At 49.9% G+C, this 14,823-nt stretch overlaps 7 protein-coding genes across 7 annotated transcripts; 4 read left to right on the forward strand and 3 right to left on the reverse strand.

Annotated features, from left to right (window-relative positions):
• Nucleotides 1–143: 143 nt before the first annotated feature.
• N7457_007747 (60S ribosomal protein uL6) lies at nt 144–1,164 on the forward strand (the record flags this gene model as incomplete). The annotated part of the gene is made up of 4 exons (XM_057178790.1): nt 144–189; nt 450–753; nt 863–1,040; nt 1,114–1,164. 4 exons carry the CDS (start codon nt 144–146, stop codon nt 1,162–1,164), a joined length of 579 nt encoding a protein of 192 aa, XP_057027176.1.
• A 554-nt stretch (nt 1,165–1,718) lies between these two features.
• Nucleotides 1,719–3,760, forward strand: N7457_007748 (triacylglycerol lipase family protein; the record flags this gene model as incomplete). The annotated part of the gene is made up of 4 exons (XM_057178791.1): nt 1,719–1,802; nt 1,964–2,094; nt 2,175–2,973; nt 3,026–3,760. 4 exons carry the CDS (start codon nt 1,719–1,721, stop codon nt 3,758–3,760), a joined length of 1,749 nt encoding a protein of 582 aa, XP_057027177.1.
• A 503-nt stretch (nt 3,761–4,263) lies between these two features.
• N7457_007749 (uncharacterized protein) lies at nt 4,264–5,779 on the forward strand (the record flags this gene model as incomplete). Its single annotated transcript, XM_057178792.1, has 5 exons — nt 4,264–4,550; nt 4,598–4,923; nt 4,982–5,286; nt 5,341–5,512; nt 5,565–5,779. 5 exons carry the CDS (start codon nt 4,264–4,266, stop codon nt 5,777–5,779), a joined length of 1,305 nt encoding a protein of 434 aa, XP_057027178.1.
• Nucleotides 5,780–5,959: 180 nt separating this feature from the next.
• On the reverse strand, nt 5,960–7,483 carry N7457_007750 (putative amino acid permease; the record flags this gene model as incomplete). The annotated part of the gene is made up of 4 exons (XM_057178793.1): nt 5,960–5,997; nt 6,073–6,406; nt 6,448–6,975; nt 7,004–7,483. The coding sequence occupies 4 exons, from the start codon at nt 7,481–7,483 to the stop codon at nt 5,960–5,962; spliced, it is 1,380 nt and encodes a 459-aa protein (XP_057027179.1).
• Nucleotides 7,484–7,816: 333 nt separating this feature from the next.
• N7457_007751 (uncharacterized protein) lies at nt 7,817–10,043 on the reverse strand (the record flags this gene model as incomplete). The annotated part of the gene is made up of 2 exons (XM_057178794.1): nt 7,817–9,942; nt 10,013–10,043. The coding sequence occupies 2 exons, from the start codon at nt 10,041–10,043 to the stop codon at nt 7,817–7,819; spliced, it is 2,157 nt and encodes a 718-aa protein (XP_057027180.1).
• A 904-nt stretch (nt 10,044–10,947) lies between these two features.
• N7457_007752 (uncharacterized protein) lies at nt 10,948–12,496 on the reverse strand (the record flags this gene model as incomplete). The annotated part of the gene is made up of 2 exons (XM_057178795.1): nt 10,948–12,059; nt 12,154–12,496. The coding sequence occupies 2 exons, from the start codon at nt 12,494–12,496 to the stop codon at nt 10,948–10,950; spliced, it is 1,455 nt and encodes a 484-aa protein (XP_057027181.1).
• Nucleotides 12,497–13,456: 960 nt separating this feature from the next.
• Nucleotides 13,457–13,755, forward strand: N7457_007753 (uncharacterized protein; the record flags this gene model as incomplete). The annotated part of the gene is given in 2 exon segments (XM_057178796.1): nt 13,457–13,539; nt 13,557–13,755. 2 exon segments carry the CDS (start codon nt 13,457–13,459, stop codon nt 13,753–13,755), a joined length of 282 nt encoding a protein of 93 aa, XP_057027182.1.
• Nucleotides 13,756–14,823: the final 1,068 nt, after the last annotated feature.

The raw sequence follows: 14,823 nt of genomic DNA on the forward strand, positions 1-14,823 counted from the left end.
AATTGCGCTAGACCAAAAGTGGCCCTAAGCGACGCACAATCCCGTGACGACCAATTTCGCTCCACCACCAAGTCCATTCGAATTTTGAACCTCCCCGACATCGACAATCTACACCCCCGGCAACCACCAAAAGTCACGTCAAGATGCGGTACATTCACTCCGAGGAACGGCTGCCCATTCTGGACAATGGTGAGCGACTTCCTTTTTTTTTCCTGCAGTGGAGGGACGAAGCCGGTCGCACACAATACACCTCTTGACGAAATTCGACATGAAACCCAACACGATATCCAGACACGTCCCAACAGCCAGCAGCAGTACAGCAAAACCAGGAGGAATGATTGTGTGGGACCGGCGACTCGCATACCTGCCAGACCTATTTTGATTCTCTATTCAAAATATTGAATTTCACCCGGAAGGCCATGAACTAACCCAATTCTTTTGCTCTACAGTGAAGGTCCACATTAAGTCCCGCGTCGTGACTGTCGAGGGTCCCCGCGGCAAGCTCGTCAAGGATCTCTCCCACATTGCCGTCACCTTCGGCCGCCCCGAGAAGAATGTGATCTCCATTGAGCTGCACCACGGTGCCCGCAAGGGTGTTGCTACCCTCCGCACCGTCCGCACCCTCATCAACAACCTCATGATTGGTGTCACCCGCGGCTTCAAGTACAAGATGCGCTACGTCTACGCTCACTTCCCCATCAACGTCAACATCGAGCCCAACCCCGAGACTGGCCGCGCTGTGGTTGAGATCCGGTATGGAACCCTGCGAGAATCCAATCAACTATTCTTCGACTTGAAATGGACATTTCCACGTCGAACATGAATTGTGACGGGACAATAGCTAACATGGTGATTTTTCCAGCAACTTCCTCGGTGAGAAGTACGTCCGCCGCATCACTGCCCAGCCCGACGTCGACATCGCTCCCTCCGCCAACGTCAAGGATGAGCTCATCCTTACCGGTAACTCCCTCGAGGGTGTCTCCCAGAGCGCCGCCGACATCCAGCAGATCTGCCGTGTCCGAAACAAGGATATCCGTAAGGTGAGTTGCGCACAACGATCTACTTCTACTGGGAGAAATCCGGACCCTCTGAATCTATACTAACCTTTCCTAGTTCTTGGACGGTCTGTACGTGTCGGAGAAGGGCAACATCATTGAAGAGTAAATGTGCCGCTTGGGAATGTATCGGGTGTCCGGGAGAGGTTTCTTTAATTTCGCCTACTTGCATATAGGGAAGCAAAGCGAAATGTCAAAAACAAAACGACCCTTTTGAAATTCACTGATTCCCTTACGCGAAAACGTCTTTGTATGTGGCATGTAGAAATGTGCGCCCGTGGCAATTCCATTACTTCATTATCTTAATGTTCTGGAAATCGACAGAGTAAGAATAGAGGTATCACGGTGGTATAGGCTGGAAGCGTGGTTTCTGGGCGGAGCATGAGGATATACTCGAAGATCCGGGGAATCACCTGTAGATGGAGTCTTAGCTCATCTGGGCAGACACTGGGCTCAGCCTCTCATCGCATCTTGCAATTGACTCCAATCCCTCCTAAAACCACCAATATCGTCCGACACATATCTTTTGCAGCAAGCAGTCGTAACGCTGGTGTCTCTCCAATTCCCTCGCGCACGCGTGTGACGTTTTAGCATGTGACAGCAAACCACCGCATCCGCAGGTGCCTTTCTCCTCCACAACGTAGACACATTTCTTGGATAACAATGGGGTCACGGTGGCCCAGTCTAGGGATGATTGTGGGTGCACTTTGGAATATGATCCTTGATGTCGCGCAGTTCTGGAGAGATGTAAGTGTGTTGTGCTCCGATCGTGATCGTGATCTGGTTTTGTATGCGGGGAGAGGTCTTTTTTCATCTCAAGTCTGTGTTAAAGAAGGCAACGATGAACGGAGCATCGTGAAAAACATCGAGGAAATCTGACTTGAACTGCGCTAATCAATACACTTCAGAAACTATTATCATGGTGGTATTCCAAATCGCCCCGAGATCGACTCTTTCACACGTTAGCCAACTCGCAGAGCTACGAAGAATGGGAAGAGGCCGCATTCGAGCTCGACGAGTTACAGAGTAAAGATCTATGGTATGAATTCAGCTGCAATGCCAACAAAAACCCGTTCCAAACACTCAATATACTAGACCGCCATCTAACTATGCCCATAGGCGCCAAAATCCTGTCAGCCGACACTATGACTACCGACTGATCCTTGGCCGATTAGAAGCATTGATGAGTGCACGCGAATCAGAAGATATTCTAACACTAGTCAATCTCCTGCGGTCGGGGCTAGTGCGCAATCTTGGCAATATAACTAGCACAAAGCTGTTCACTCACGCGTACGCCGGCACAAAGCTTCTAATCGATGACTATATCACGCAGGTGGCCCTGTCAATCCAATACGTGACATCCATACCGGCGGCTCCGATGCACCCGAGCGGCTTCAACTCGCAAGCAAAGTTGGAGCTGTTGCACGATACGCGACAGGCGTTTGGGCGGACGACGCTGCTTCTGCAAGGCGGATCTGCATTCGGATTGTGCCATCTGGGTGTGGTCAAGGCGCTGCTTCTGCAAGGTTTGCTGCCACGGATCATCACTGGCACTGCGGCCGGGGCAATGATTGCCGCGCTTGTCGGTATTCATTCTGAAGATGAGCTGCTGCCGTTCCTTGATGGGGCGGGTATTGATCTTTCTGCTTTTGAAAAGCGCAAGAAGGCCAACGGGGGGAGAAAAGGTAACTCTGATTCGAGTTGGTTTGGGACATTTTATCGACGGATGAACCGACTATTCAGGAAGGGGTATCTGTTTGATGTTGGTGTTTTGGAGGAATGCGTGAGAGCTAATGTTGGAGATCTTACGTTTGAGGAGGCATATGCGAAGTCGAAGCGCATTTTGAACATCACCGTTGCGACAATGGGGAAGAATGGAACGCCAAATCTGTTGAATTATTTGACTGCTCCGAATGTGGTATGTGTTTCTCTCTCTCACTTTGCCCCGGCCTATCTAACACATCTTTCAGCTCATTTGGTCCGCAGCCGTAGCATCCAATGCTTCTTCGTCCTCTGGGCTTTACTCACCCGTGACTATCTACTGCAAAGATGAAACAGGCACAATTGTCCCATGGCCACACACACAAGATGCAGTCTTTCACCCCTGGCGCCACGTCCACTACAACGAGGGCGAATCCCCACTTTCGCGAATCTCCGAACTCTTCAACGTAAACCACTTCATTGTCTCCCAAGCCAGACCGTATCTTGTCCCATTTCTACGCTCCGAACTCAATCTTCTAGACCGACGGCAAACAGGCTGGAACAACCTCTCCCGTTCCGCGATGCGTCTGATAATCGTTGAATTGCGGCATCGTCTCCGCCAACTCGACTATCTAGGCGTGCTACCCGCCTCCTTGAGTAGACTCCTTATCGACGAGACGATCCCAGGACCGAACTTGACTCTCGTCCCAGACCTGTGCTTTTGGGATTTGAGGAAACTGTTCCAGAGTCCGACAAAAAGCCGGGTGTCTGAGTGGACGCTGAAGGGGGAGAGGGGCGTTTGGCCGGCTATTAGTGCGCTGAAGGTTCGGGAGGCTGTGGAGATTGAGCTCGATCGGGGATACCAGCTTGTTAGGCGGCGGAGACCGAGTGATGCTTCGCTCTCTGTGTCTCTGCCTAAACTGGCGAATGCCATGAATGAGGGTGTACCGAGGCGTAGGAGAGGGAGTGAGAACGAGGAGGGGATTCTTGCTGATCGGGAGTGATGGCTGCGATACGCTATAATGGCTATGGAGAATACACTAATATCCCAAAATTTACATTTAGATCGATTGCACTGCCATGCTTGGGCTTGAGATGATGCTTCTGCTGCTTCGAATAGGAATTCTTGCATGTACGCCCAAGCGAGTGCGACAGATGCAGATCGTACTGCTTCAAAGTGCTTAGAGTAGACTCATATTTCTTCCCCTTGTGACTCTGTTGCGCTCTGGATAAGGTAAGACACGAAGTACGCCAGGGAGCGAATGAGAGATGCTGCATTGACTGTCCTGAAACAGAGTGGAATCAATAGTCTCACTTTTTGTTCGTCTCGTTTGATTAAAGGCTGCAGCTCGGGAAAGGTGATGTCTTATGCCTCAAGTCTCAGTGGGAAAGATGAAAGAAAAGGACATCTCCAGAGCATCCCCAAGCCGGACTTGTCCTCTTTCTTGCATATTTGGCTGTGATAAAGCCGGGATTTCTGCTCTGATTTTCTCGATTTTGAAAAGCCATGACCTCAACTGTGAAATGGCTGCAGAGGCTCTTCAGCAGGTGCCCCAACCTTGACAGGTTCAGGAGATCCTTCACAAAGCCAGGAATCAAATTTCCGATCTCGCTCCCAACATCAGGTTGGAAGATCATCCGCTCTGAAATAGTTGAGGAAGAGCACATGGAAGCCTTTGCCGATGGGCATTATTTCCCCGTTGCGCTGGGCGACATTCTCCCCTCGCGGCTTCAGATTGTCGGGAAACTGGGATGGGGGGTCACCTCGACCGTTTGGCTGGTTCGAGATCTCAAGTAAGCGAGCCTCTTGGATTAATCTGTCTGAACACTAAACAAGATAGGGCAGAGGATTATATGGTCTTGAAGATATTCGCCCGTGATGTCGATGGCAGGAAGGAATCTGTAGTCTATGATCTGCTTGCTGACACCAACCGGCAGCACCTTGGATCGGACCTTGTGAGAACCAAGATAGCTGCTGTGACCATTCCTCGACCTGATGGCGAAGACCATTTCGCGCTTCTGCAAGCACCCCTCTGGGAGACCTTACGAGATCTTCAAGAGCGCATGGTGGACCAGCGCCTTGACCAGTCAACTCTTAAGTTGGTGTTATACCAAGTGCTGTTGGCACTGGACTATTTACACACCGAATGCAAGCTTATCCATACAGGTGAGAGATACTGATCGTGAATATGGGTCTACCTCGAGGTTAACATTCTTTTTGATAGATATCAAGGGCGATAACATCTTTCTAGAGCTGGAAGATAAATCGATGCTGGATAGATACGTTCAAGCCGAGATCGAGAACCCTTCACCGCGAAAGATCATCGATGGGAAGACCGTTTATCGATCTCGGCTACTTGAACCAGCGTCCAATCTGCGTGGAATTGAGCTCGGGGACTTTGGATCTGCCGTCCCAGGCGACATTCCGCGCAATGGTGAATTCATCCAGCCCAGTATCTATCGAGCACCGGAGGTGATGCTGGAAAAAGCATGGAATTATCCGGTCGATATCTGGAACTTGGCGGTTTGGGTGCGTTCTACACTCCAAAAGAGGACTCCATATCCTAATCTGCTTTGATATTAGGCCTGGAATGACTTCCAGGGAGAGCCCTTGTTCAAAGTTATAGAACCCGAGTCAGGCAATGAGCTCTACTCAACCGATGCACATCTTGCCCAAATCACTGGCTTGCTGGGCTCCCCACCTTCTGATTTTGTGGAGCCTGACACAATAAGTACTGATTACTTTGATCAAGATGGTCAGCATGATTCCTTCTCTCTTCCGTCTAACACCTGCTGATTCTCTCGCAGGCAATTGGATACACGAGAGCTGCAAGGTGCAGAAAGTCGCCCTGGAAGATGTAGAAAATCGTCTGGAAGGGGAAGAAAAGGAGATGTTTTTGGATCTTATGAAGGGAATGCTTCAATGGCGACCAGAAGATCGAAAGACTGCCAGGGAGTTACTTGAACATCCCTGGCTTCAAGGTGTCTGTTGGCCACCAGGTTGCTATAAGCCAGCTACATAGTCTCCATGGCGAACTCAGCAGAACATCACCGGAAAAGATGCGCCATCTCTGCCGGTCTTAATGTCTCATTTTCATTCTTCTCTGCTACTGATTCTCACATATTCCGTATTATGTATCTAGATAAGTGGATATATGGTGTTACATACCTTGATATCCCTGTGATCTGCACCAGCACCAACCTCAATCGAGCGCATCTGACTCTGGCGGACCCTTGTAAGCTGCGAAATAAGTCAGTAAAAAAACCCACAAGAAGATCCCAAACAGCAATCGGTAAAGTAAAGACCAAGACTTACACTTCCTCGCATAAACCAAAAACCAAACCACCGAAATGGCCATAAACCCCACAAAAACAACCGAAGCATAGTTCATCGACACAGGCGTAACTGGTAAAACCGTGGGCATACTAAAAAGCACCAACTCAAATGAAATCCAAGGGAGCGCAATCACATTAACAACTGGTCCAAGAATCCTCCCACAATTCCAAGGCGCCTTCCCAACCTCCTCACGCCCATACCACAGACTCAAAAAGATGGGAATGGCATAAGCCGCGGCAAGCGTAATAACCCCCACCGAAACAAATGCTGTAAAAGCACTCGAACTCCCCAGATTAATCAGCCCCAGCAGCATCTGAATTACCGTTAGAAGCAGCAGTGCAAACAAGGGCACACCCCAGCGCGGATGGACGCGCGACCGAAGCCACGAAAGTGGTAGGGCATCGTCACGGGCAACGGCCCATGTGGCGCGTGACGCGGCGACAGTAATGCTGATCGAGCAGAATACCGTGATGGGAGGACGAGGGAGACGAGGCCCAGACCGCCGCCGGGGGAGCCCATTATACGTGCTAGGATGTAGGGGAGGGCTTGGCCGTCTGGGACATTGGAGATGATATCTTGGAGTGGGGGGAGGGTTGCGCAGAGCGGGATGATGAAGAAGAGGCCTGCTGTGCCGCCGACGGGGACGCTGAGGGCAATTGTGCGGGGCACTTTGATTGCTGGGTTGGAGCATTCTTCTGCCATGGAAGAGATCATGCCGATGGCGGAGAAGGTGTATGCTGCTGGGAGGAGGCCGATCAAGAAGGTGAAGTTTCCCCAGCCGGCGAAGGATTTATCATAGTGGGATAGGGTGTAGGATGGTGAGTGGCGCGGGGTATGGGGTTTAATGGAGACAATCAGGAGGATGCCGAGGATTGTTATGGGCTGTCCATGTGGCGCAGGCGATATCGACCTGGGGGAGGTATTTATTTGCAAAGATGCAGACGATCAGGGAGGCTAGACAGACGGCGTAAAAGGTTAAAAGGAGTTGCCAGCTGGATGCGGACCTAGTTGGATGGTAAAGGGAGATAGTTGCTGAGAGCATGGAGGCGAAGCCGAAATTCACAGAGAGGGTTATTGTCCAGTTATCGACGAGCCAGATCCAGGCGTTTATGAAGGAAATGGTGGTTTTATTGCCCTGAGAGATTTGGAAGCTCCAGTAATAGGGTCCTGCAGAGGTTGGGTAGCGGGATGCCAGCTCGGCGAGTGAGAAGGCGACGCATTGGTCTAGCAGGCAGACGAGGATCCATCCTAGGGATGTCCTCCGTAGGTATGTTATGAAGTCAGGTGCCCAGTGGACTGCGCCTAAATACCCAAAGTATTCGTACACGTCCCCAGATTCTTCGGGATGGCAGTGGTATACTTTATAACTCCATATTCCCAGTTCATACATGGACAAAAGAAAATACCAGAACAAAGCAGACAAGAGAAGAGAAACCTTGACGCCAGGCGTAACCCTAAAAAGCAACTGAATCCATCCGAGGGGAAGGACTCCGTATTCGATCGGCTTATCTCGTTCTACGTGGACTGGAGAGATCGGATCGGCAACGCATTATGATTTGTTCGATTGATCTAGATGATGTTCGGGCGCAAATGTAAAAAAAGACCAACGAGGAGGTATCAAAAGGGGACAAACAGAGAGTCGAAAATACCCCAACTCTGAATAAACATCAAACATTATGGTAGTAGACGGTACACAGGGACCTAGGATGGGAAACGAAAAGAATTAAACCGCCGTGGAAGGCCGGCTCTGGTGTGATCGGCGCGAGTGCAAGCTGAGACGGTGACCAGTCTGCGGGGGTCCCTCCGTAGCCAGCAGTGGCGGGATACTGAACCCATACCCCTCGGTAGCAGCGCTACGATCGTGGGGATCGATCTCGACACGGATGGCAACGTCAAGTCCACCGTACATACCACTAGCACAGGTGAGCCCATCGGCCGCGCGGTGCGTAGTTCCAGCATCAACTTCACCCTTATGCAGCGGCGCATGACCGTCCTTGGGAAGGCGGTCTAGTTTGGCGGAGTTAGTTTCCAAGACCCTGCTGCCATCAGCAGTTGGAGCAACAACCTCGGTGAGGATCGCGTAGTTGCGAGACGGCATGGTAACCTTGTTCCAAGCGGCACTCTTCTCCTGGCCACCGGGCTGCTTGTCGAAGAACGGCATGAGAGTCTCGTCGCAATCACGATCGAGATGGTGGATCTTGTTTCTGCGTGCGAGGAGATTGGCGACGGCCTTGGGCGGGGGCTTGTTGGTGATGGCACTGCTGACGACGTTGACGATGAAGCGGTGGTCGTTCTCGCCTGCGAGGTTAAGTTTTGGGTTCGAATAGAAGCGACCGATGGCAGCGAGATGGACATCGCCGCCGAGGATGGTCACACGGATGCTGTGGCTGCGGGCCAGCTCTTGTAGGCGATGGATTAGCATCTTGCGCTCGCGCTTGTGCTGACGCGCTGTGTAGTGGTCATCCAAGTCGTCGAGGAGATCGACTTGGCCGTCGAATTCGTTGAAAAGACCGCCTGCAACGCCGAAGCGCTTGTTGAGCAACCGAATAGGTGCGATGACTGGGGATGTGAGGATGTTCTCTAGCCATGCCAAACGAGGATATGCGATGGGCACGCCCAGCAATACAATAAGATGCTTGATGTCACCGTCAGCAGCAAGAATCTCGCGCTGTAGCCGGTCGAAGATCAAATCGTAGGTGTCCTCGTAGTTGACCTGGTGGCGAGTACGCTCTGTGCGAGCGTCCAGACCCATAAAGGCAATGCGTTTGCCGAAGCGCATGTAAAGACTTCGGCTGCGCTCCTCCACATAAGGACCTGGGCGTTGACCGATGATCCAGCTGTCGTCCTCAACCTGATTCTCCAGAACGTAGGTGTTCTCGACCTGACGGGGGTCAATGCCAGAAGTTCCATTGACCGCGTGCATAGTCTGTGGCGCATCGGTAGTGAATGTCGACTTGGGGGGAGCCATGTGGTGCTGGAAGAGACAGTAGTATTTGAATGCGACACCGCCGATGCCGCGGAAGACCGCACACTTCATGAAGTGGTCTGTATAAGAACCGAATCCATCAATGATATCATGGTCATCCCAGATATTGACCTGCGGGATGCAGCCATTGGCAGACCGAAAGGGCTCAGTGTTATACCAGCGGACATAGTTTGCGTAGTAATAGTCATCGCAATCAGCGCGCATCTTATTATCAAAGTCATGGTTGCGTCTCTTGTGGGGGTTCCCAATAGCAGTCCAAGGCTTGAGCGGGCCATCGACGCGAATGCCATCATTGTAGATCTGGTCACCACCGCCAACCATCACGTGGAAAGGCCTCTGACCATGTACACGCATCACATCATTCCAAAGGTTCGGGCCCACCCAGGCATTCATGTCTGTGCCAACAGAAAAACCATTGCACGAGTGGAACATGATGCGCATAGACTGCTCTTCCGCAGGAACGACGAATTGCCAAGGTGCCTGGACCTGGGCCCCGGATTCGTTGTACAGACCGGGGATGTCGTACTCCCAGCACGCCTCGAACGCCTCTACTTTCACGGCGAGCGAGAATCGCCAGAACGCTTTCTGGGGATCCTCATAGAGCTTGAGACCTTCAATGGTTTGGTTGGACTGGGCGCTACCGCTGCCATTTTGAGCTCCACCATCCACGGGTCCCACCTGGCGCAAGCGCAACTGGGGCTGCTCTCGGATCGGCTTTGTGACAATCAAGACACTGCCATGCCAGACGGTAGAGGCTTCGTAGTGCATGTTCTTCAGGTTAATCAGAGGACCGGAGATGAGCTCGAAGCGGTCGTTCGCGCCGTGCGTAATTTGTTGTCCGATCTCGCCATTCTGCAGTGTCCCTATAATCCACCAATATGCGCGGTTAGTTAATGGGACTCTCAGGTCCAAACTTTAGATCCCTGGACATACCGTTGACGGGCTGCGCACCGTAGTCAGCCATACAGGGCGGTCGATGCGATTGACGGGTATCACAGGAGTCAAGGGGGGAATTAAAGAGCCGTGGACTGGAGTCGCACGGGGGGGTGATATAAGGAAAACAATTTGGCGAAGTGGGGAGTCCAATGTACCGTGCACGTTAGGGGAAAGTAGGGAGTAAAAGAATCTCAGAAGTAATTACGGAGTACGGAGTACGGAGTAGGCAGACTCGAAATCGAACGAACGATAGGGCTGCAGGGCTGAAATTCACAAACAAGGAACAGAAGCGAAATTAAGAGCTGCAGATCGCGTACTCGGTACCTTGGAAAGGCCTGTTGGCTTGGCAGCAAAGGAGGTACCAGTGACTTTTCCAGAGAAGAGCTGCTTTTATTACTATTACATGACGCCGCCAAGACTGTTTGGTGCGGATTGGCCAATCAAAGCCCGGCTTATGGCATCGGGCCCCTGCTGAGCCACGTAGCGCCACATAAATACCTTTCAGCTAGTCCTGATTGGGTCAGACAGTGTGGCGGTGTATTATTATTAGCTTCGATCGTTCGGAGTACTCCGTATGTGTGTCCACACGGGTTGGTTCTTGCCGGTTGACCTCATGTGAAGCACTTTTGGTATGTCTCAGACTCGGCGAACCTTGGGACATGGCAATGATCATCATTGTACATAATCTATGCGCGAGACATACATCATTATCCGCACGGACAGTGGAAGCACGCACAGGCGATCTTTCTGTATGCGAACAAGATCCTCCCACATGACCCACTCAATGGACCTCGGCCTATCACATTCCTATTATCTGATCTACTGAGGCATTGATTAAACCCTGCCTACAATTAGAACCATTTACAGATTACACCAGAAAGCTCACTTGGAAGTTTGGTCAATTAAAAGTACACTATACACTTGGTGGTATATCAAACAAGTTCATCGAGTAAAAGATCATCAGTCAAGAAACCCCCTCGCCCGATCCAGGAACAAAGACAGAGCACCAACATCGCACTCACAAAGACTTGAATCTGCTTCTTTGACCAAAGCTCCGAATGACCAGGAATAATCTTAACCAGACGAGATGCAGATCCAAGCTTTTTATTAACACACTTTTCCTCAGCACCAGTCCGTAGTGCAGCGACATTCTGTCCATAAAACAAACCCGAAGTGACAACCTTCTTCAGCTGCTTCTGCCGATACTGCTCGATCCCGAGTCCATCACGAGCAGCAAACCAAGAGTCCCGCGAGCCAGATGAAAGCAGTTCCCGTAGCTCATCCTGGAAAGGTGCATAGAGCTCACGAACTTCCTCGGGTTCCACCCACAAGAGATCAGCGAAATCATCCACGAATTGCAAAAACTGAATATCAATAACCATATCCAAGCCTGCAGGGAATGGACGGCTAGTCATGCCATTGTGATGCAGTATCCCGATTTCTAGTATCTCAATCTGGCGCTCCATGGTATGACGGAGGGTCGCCAGGAATCGGTCGACCTGAACATTGATGACAAGCTGACCCTCGTGGCAGTTCCAGGCCTCCCAGAGGTCATCGTAATTCTCAAGTGAGGATGTGTGCTCGAAGAGATAACCCTGGAAGCAGCGAGTTTCGAGATCAAAGGCCAGGACCAGCTTAGCGTTTGTGAACTCGTTTTTTTCATTAGGGACGGGGAGGGTGGCGAAGAACACAGTAGCATTGGTATGGGGTGAAACGTCTTCGAAGCTCGGGTTGTCATGTAGGGTGATCTGTCTGAATCCCTGGGTCTCCAGGAGGTAGCACTCCTTTGCACGACGGCACTTGTCACGGCCACTTTCAATGTGGGCCAGGTAGATAAAGTAGTCAATTACACCCCATGGATGACGCAGGTATTGATTTAAGTGTGATGTGAAGGAATTTTTATCGGGTTGTGAAATTTTAGGGCTCGCAGGTTGGGGTTGGTGTCGAGGCTTGTCGTGTGTGATAGGTTTAGTCGTCTTTGGCCATCGGAGGGGAAGCACGCGAGGCATCTCGAAGTCCTGGGAGATCTGAGGGCTCTGCATGGCTGTCAGACTCAACTCTTAGGTACTATGACTCGTGATAATGGTGATTCTATTCTTGATTGAGCGTGTTGATATAGGACTTGATCCGGAACTCACGGCAGTCAGAACAATCAACAATAGTGCGCGGCGGAGAATCTTTCTTGAGGAAATTATCCTCGAGCTCTTGGGTTAACGAGTGAAGGAGGAATAGTATACCGGCGAGTAAGACGAAGTTCGGCAGGTTCAAGGGTGTGGATAGGATTTCTGCGACGAACTTGGTGGCTGTTCGTTCGTGATAGCAACGATAGAGGAATCTCAAGACGTGGTAGATGATCGCGGCTCGGCTAACTTCAACGATGTAACGCGAGATCGCAATAGCGAAAGAGCTTAGCCAAAGGGCGAGCAAGATAAACACGACGGGTTCAGGAATGTCCTGGAAGTTGAAGTTAGTGGAGGCCATTGATGACAATATCAAAAGATGGGGCTTACGATGTATAATGGCGGGTCGTGTGGGAAGGATGAAGCTATGTGTGGAGATGGCTAGTCAAGAAGGTAAAGCTTAGTGATTGTGCTTTTGCTCTGTTGAAGCTGTTGGTAATTCATCTCAAATGCGGTGATGGACGTCCTTTTTGTATTCCAGAGAGTAGTTCAATTGGTAGAAAGGAACCAATGATACAAAGGCTTTATGAACATAGTCATCTCATCTTAAGAACTCGATCGCGAACGGACAACAATAATGCGCACAAAGGCCACAAACGACAGAAGCTGACAAAGTTCTTGTTTCAAATACTTTGTAGGAAGAATCCTCCATGAGTAGACTCGGAACTCAGCTCATAATGCCCTTGTAGGTTCTTTATCGTTGAGGAAAAGACTGAAAGGAAGGAGATGATGTTGCTTTGTACCATACGTAGTATAACAAGAGAGATCAGCAGACAAAGACTCGACCCAACATGGCCTAACAAAGATCGAGTAACAAAGTATCTCCTGTAGCGGCTAGACTGGCTTCTCATTTACGGTACAATTAATCAAAACAATGAGCATAGAACGGCATTGACGCTTTCGTCGAGGGACTAGAAGTTCAGTGTAGACAAAGACTCGAGCTTCAGCTCCATGGAGGCCACAATTAGACAATGGCATTATAGCGGGACAGGATCTTTGTTTCCATCCAAGCTGGAATCATGATGTACCTGCATCTTCACCATATAAAGAATATCAATAACCTGCAGTCTTCTCATTCGAACATTTCAACCAAGCATGTTTCTTGACATAAATACATCTTTTTCTAGAGGAGGGACAAGTAAGTTCGCCCCACGCAGTCTGTTCCTAGATAAAGACTGAGTCACCTAGACCAAATCCAATCCGCTGGTTGACCCGAATCATGATATAGGAGTGTGTATTCGTCCAGGAGCTTACTCCCTTAATGGACCCCAACAATGAGGAGGCCGTCTGGGTTACCGTGGTACTTCACCCAGAGATGGAATATACCATACCGACGAAGAGATTGTAAGGTATGTGTATAGCCAGATCCGAATGAAGCGAGAGGGTATTAGCCGGTATGCGCTGCATAATCATGGGAAAGTGCATATTTCGCTCCCGATCATAAATCGAACAGAAGACACATATAAAATTCTACTCCATGCTGAGAATGATGATCACGCGTGGCTCAAGTTGGTAACCGATAGGACAGTCGCTATTGTCCGTAATATTGTTTTCAGGTGAGCACAATCATTCTCATCTTTTAACGCCGATTAACACTGATCAACTGCATTATCAGCAGCTTTACCAGGCAATACAAAGTTAGTTGAGTTGTAACGGCAATGGTTTACAAACTGTCGCTCCGGAGGTCTTGAAGACGTGATGAAAGGGGTTTATATGCCCAAAGCCCTCTAAACTTTTAGTCCAAAGTTTATGTAGAATCTCATTGCAGCAGAAGGCGGATAAAACCTATCGTTTCTCTCAATACTTATGACATCTTCAAGGCGTACCTAGAAGTCATTTTGTAGCAAGCAACTCTAAATTAATATCCTAGATCCGCAAGTTGCAGGGGCGAAATGTTGCTACCGCCCTAGCTAGGATGGTCACTTTTATATTTTGACTGGTTGGATCCCTCTTTCTTTTGAAATTGATGTCAATATTTTTTGACCATACCCATCAACTCCCAGGGTCAATCATGTTGATCAACACCGAATTGGGATGTGGAAGATAAGATGGCCAAGCCTCTTGCGGATCATGTCGGCGGGCCGAAACCTTATTTCTAATTTTGAGTGTCCCTACACAAGGTTACCATGGTTACCCTTGGAACAGATGGCATGGATTGAATACAAATCTACCGAACGTAGTCTCCATCTGAGTTCACTCCATCAAGATACAGTGATTAGTAGCCTCGAGCACCAAGACTGGCAGTTGCTGTCCCAGCACACCCGTTCCCCATGCCCCACTGCACTTGGGACCCAGTCAAAACTCTCCAAAGTGGGTCTTGAGGAGCTGGATGTTATGTATGTATGTACATATAGATATGTAGGTTGGTAGGTTTCGTTTACTTCCAATGTACAATTGGCTTGATAGAAAGACAATAAAAACCGAATCATGAGGACAGCATGGAATGTAGGCTCAATTTATAACGCGTAGGAATGGCTCATGACGCGACAAGGGGCCAGGAAAAGAAGCAAGGTAGGTCTACAAGATCACAAAGGAGAAACATGTGGGCATCCTGGTGGCGTTACGTATAAGAGGACACAAGTCTGACTATAGGATATACGACTCTCTTCTCCAAGCCCGTGCCAATGG

This window comes from Penicillium paradoxum (genome assembly GCF_028828445.1).
Source record: "Penicillium paradoxum strain IBT 22861 chromosome Unknown utg000007l_segment0_segment0, whole genome shotgun sequence".
NCBI lineage: Eukaryota > Fungi > Ascomycota > Eurotiomycetes > Eurotiales > Aspergillaceae > Penicillium > Penicillium paradoxum.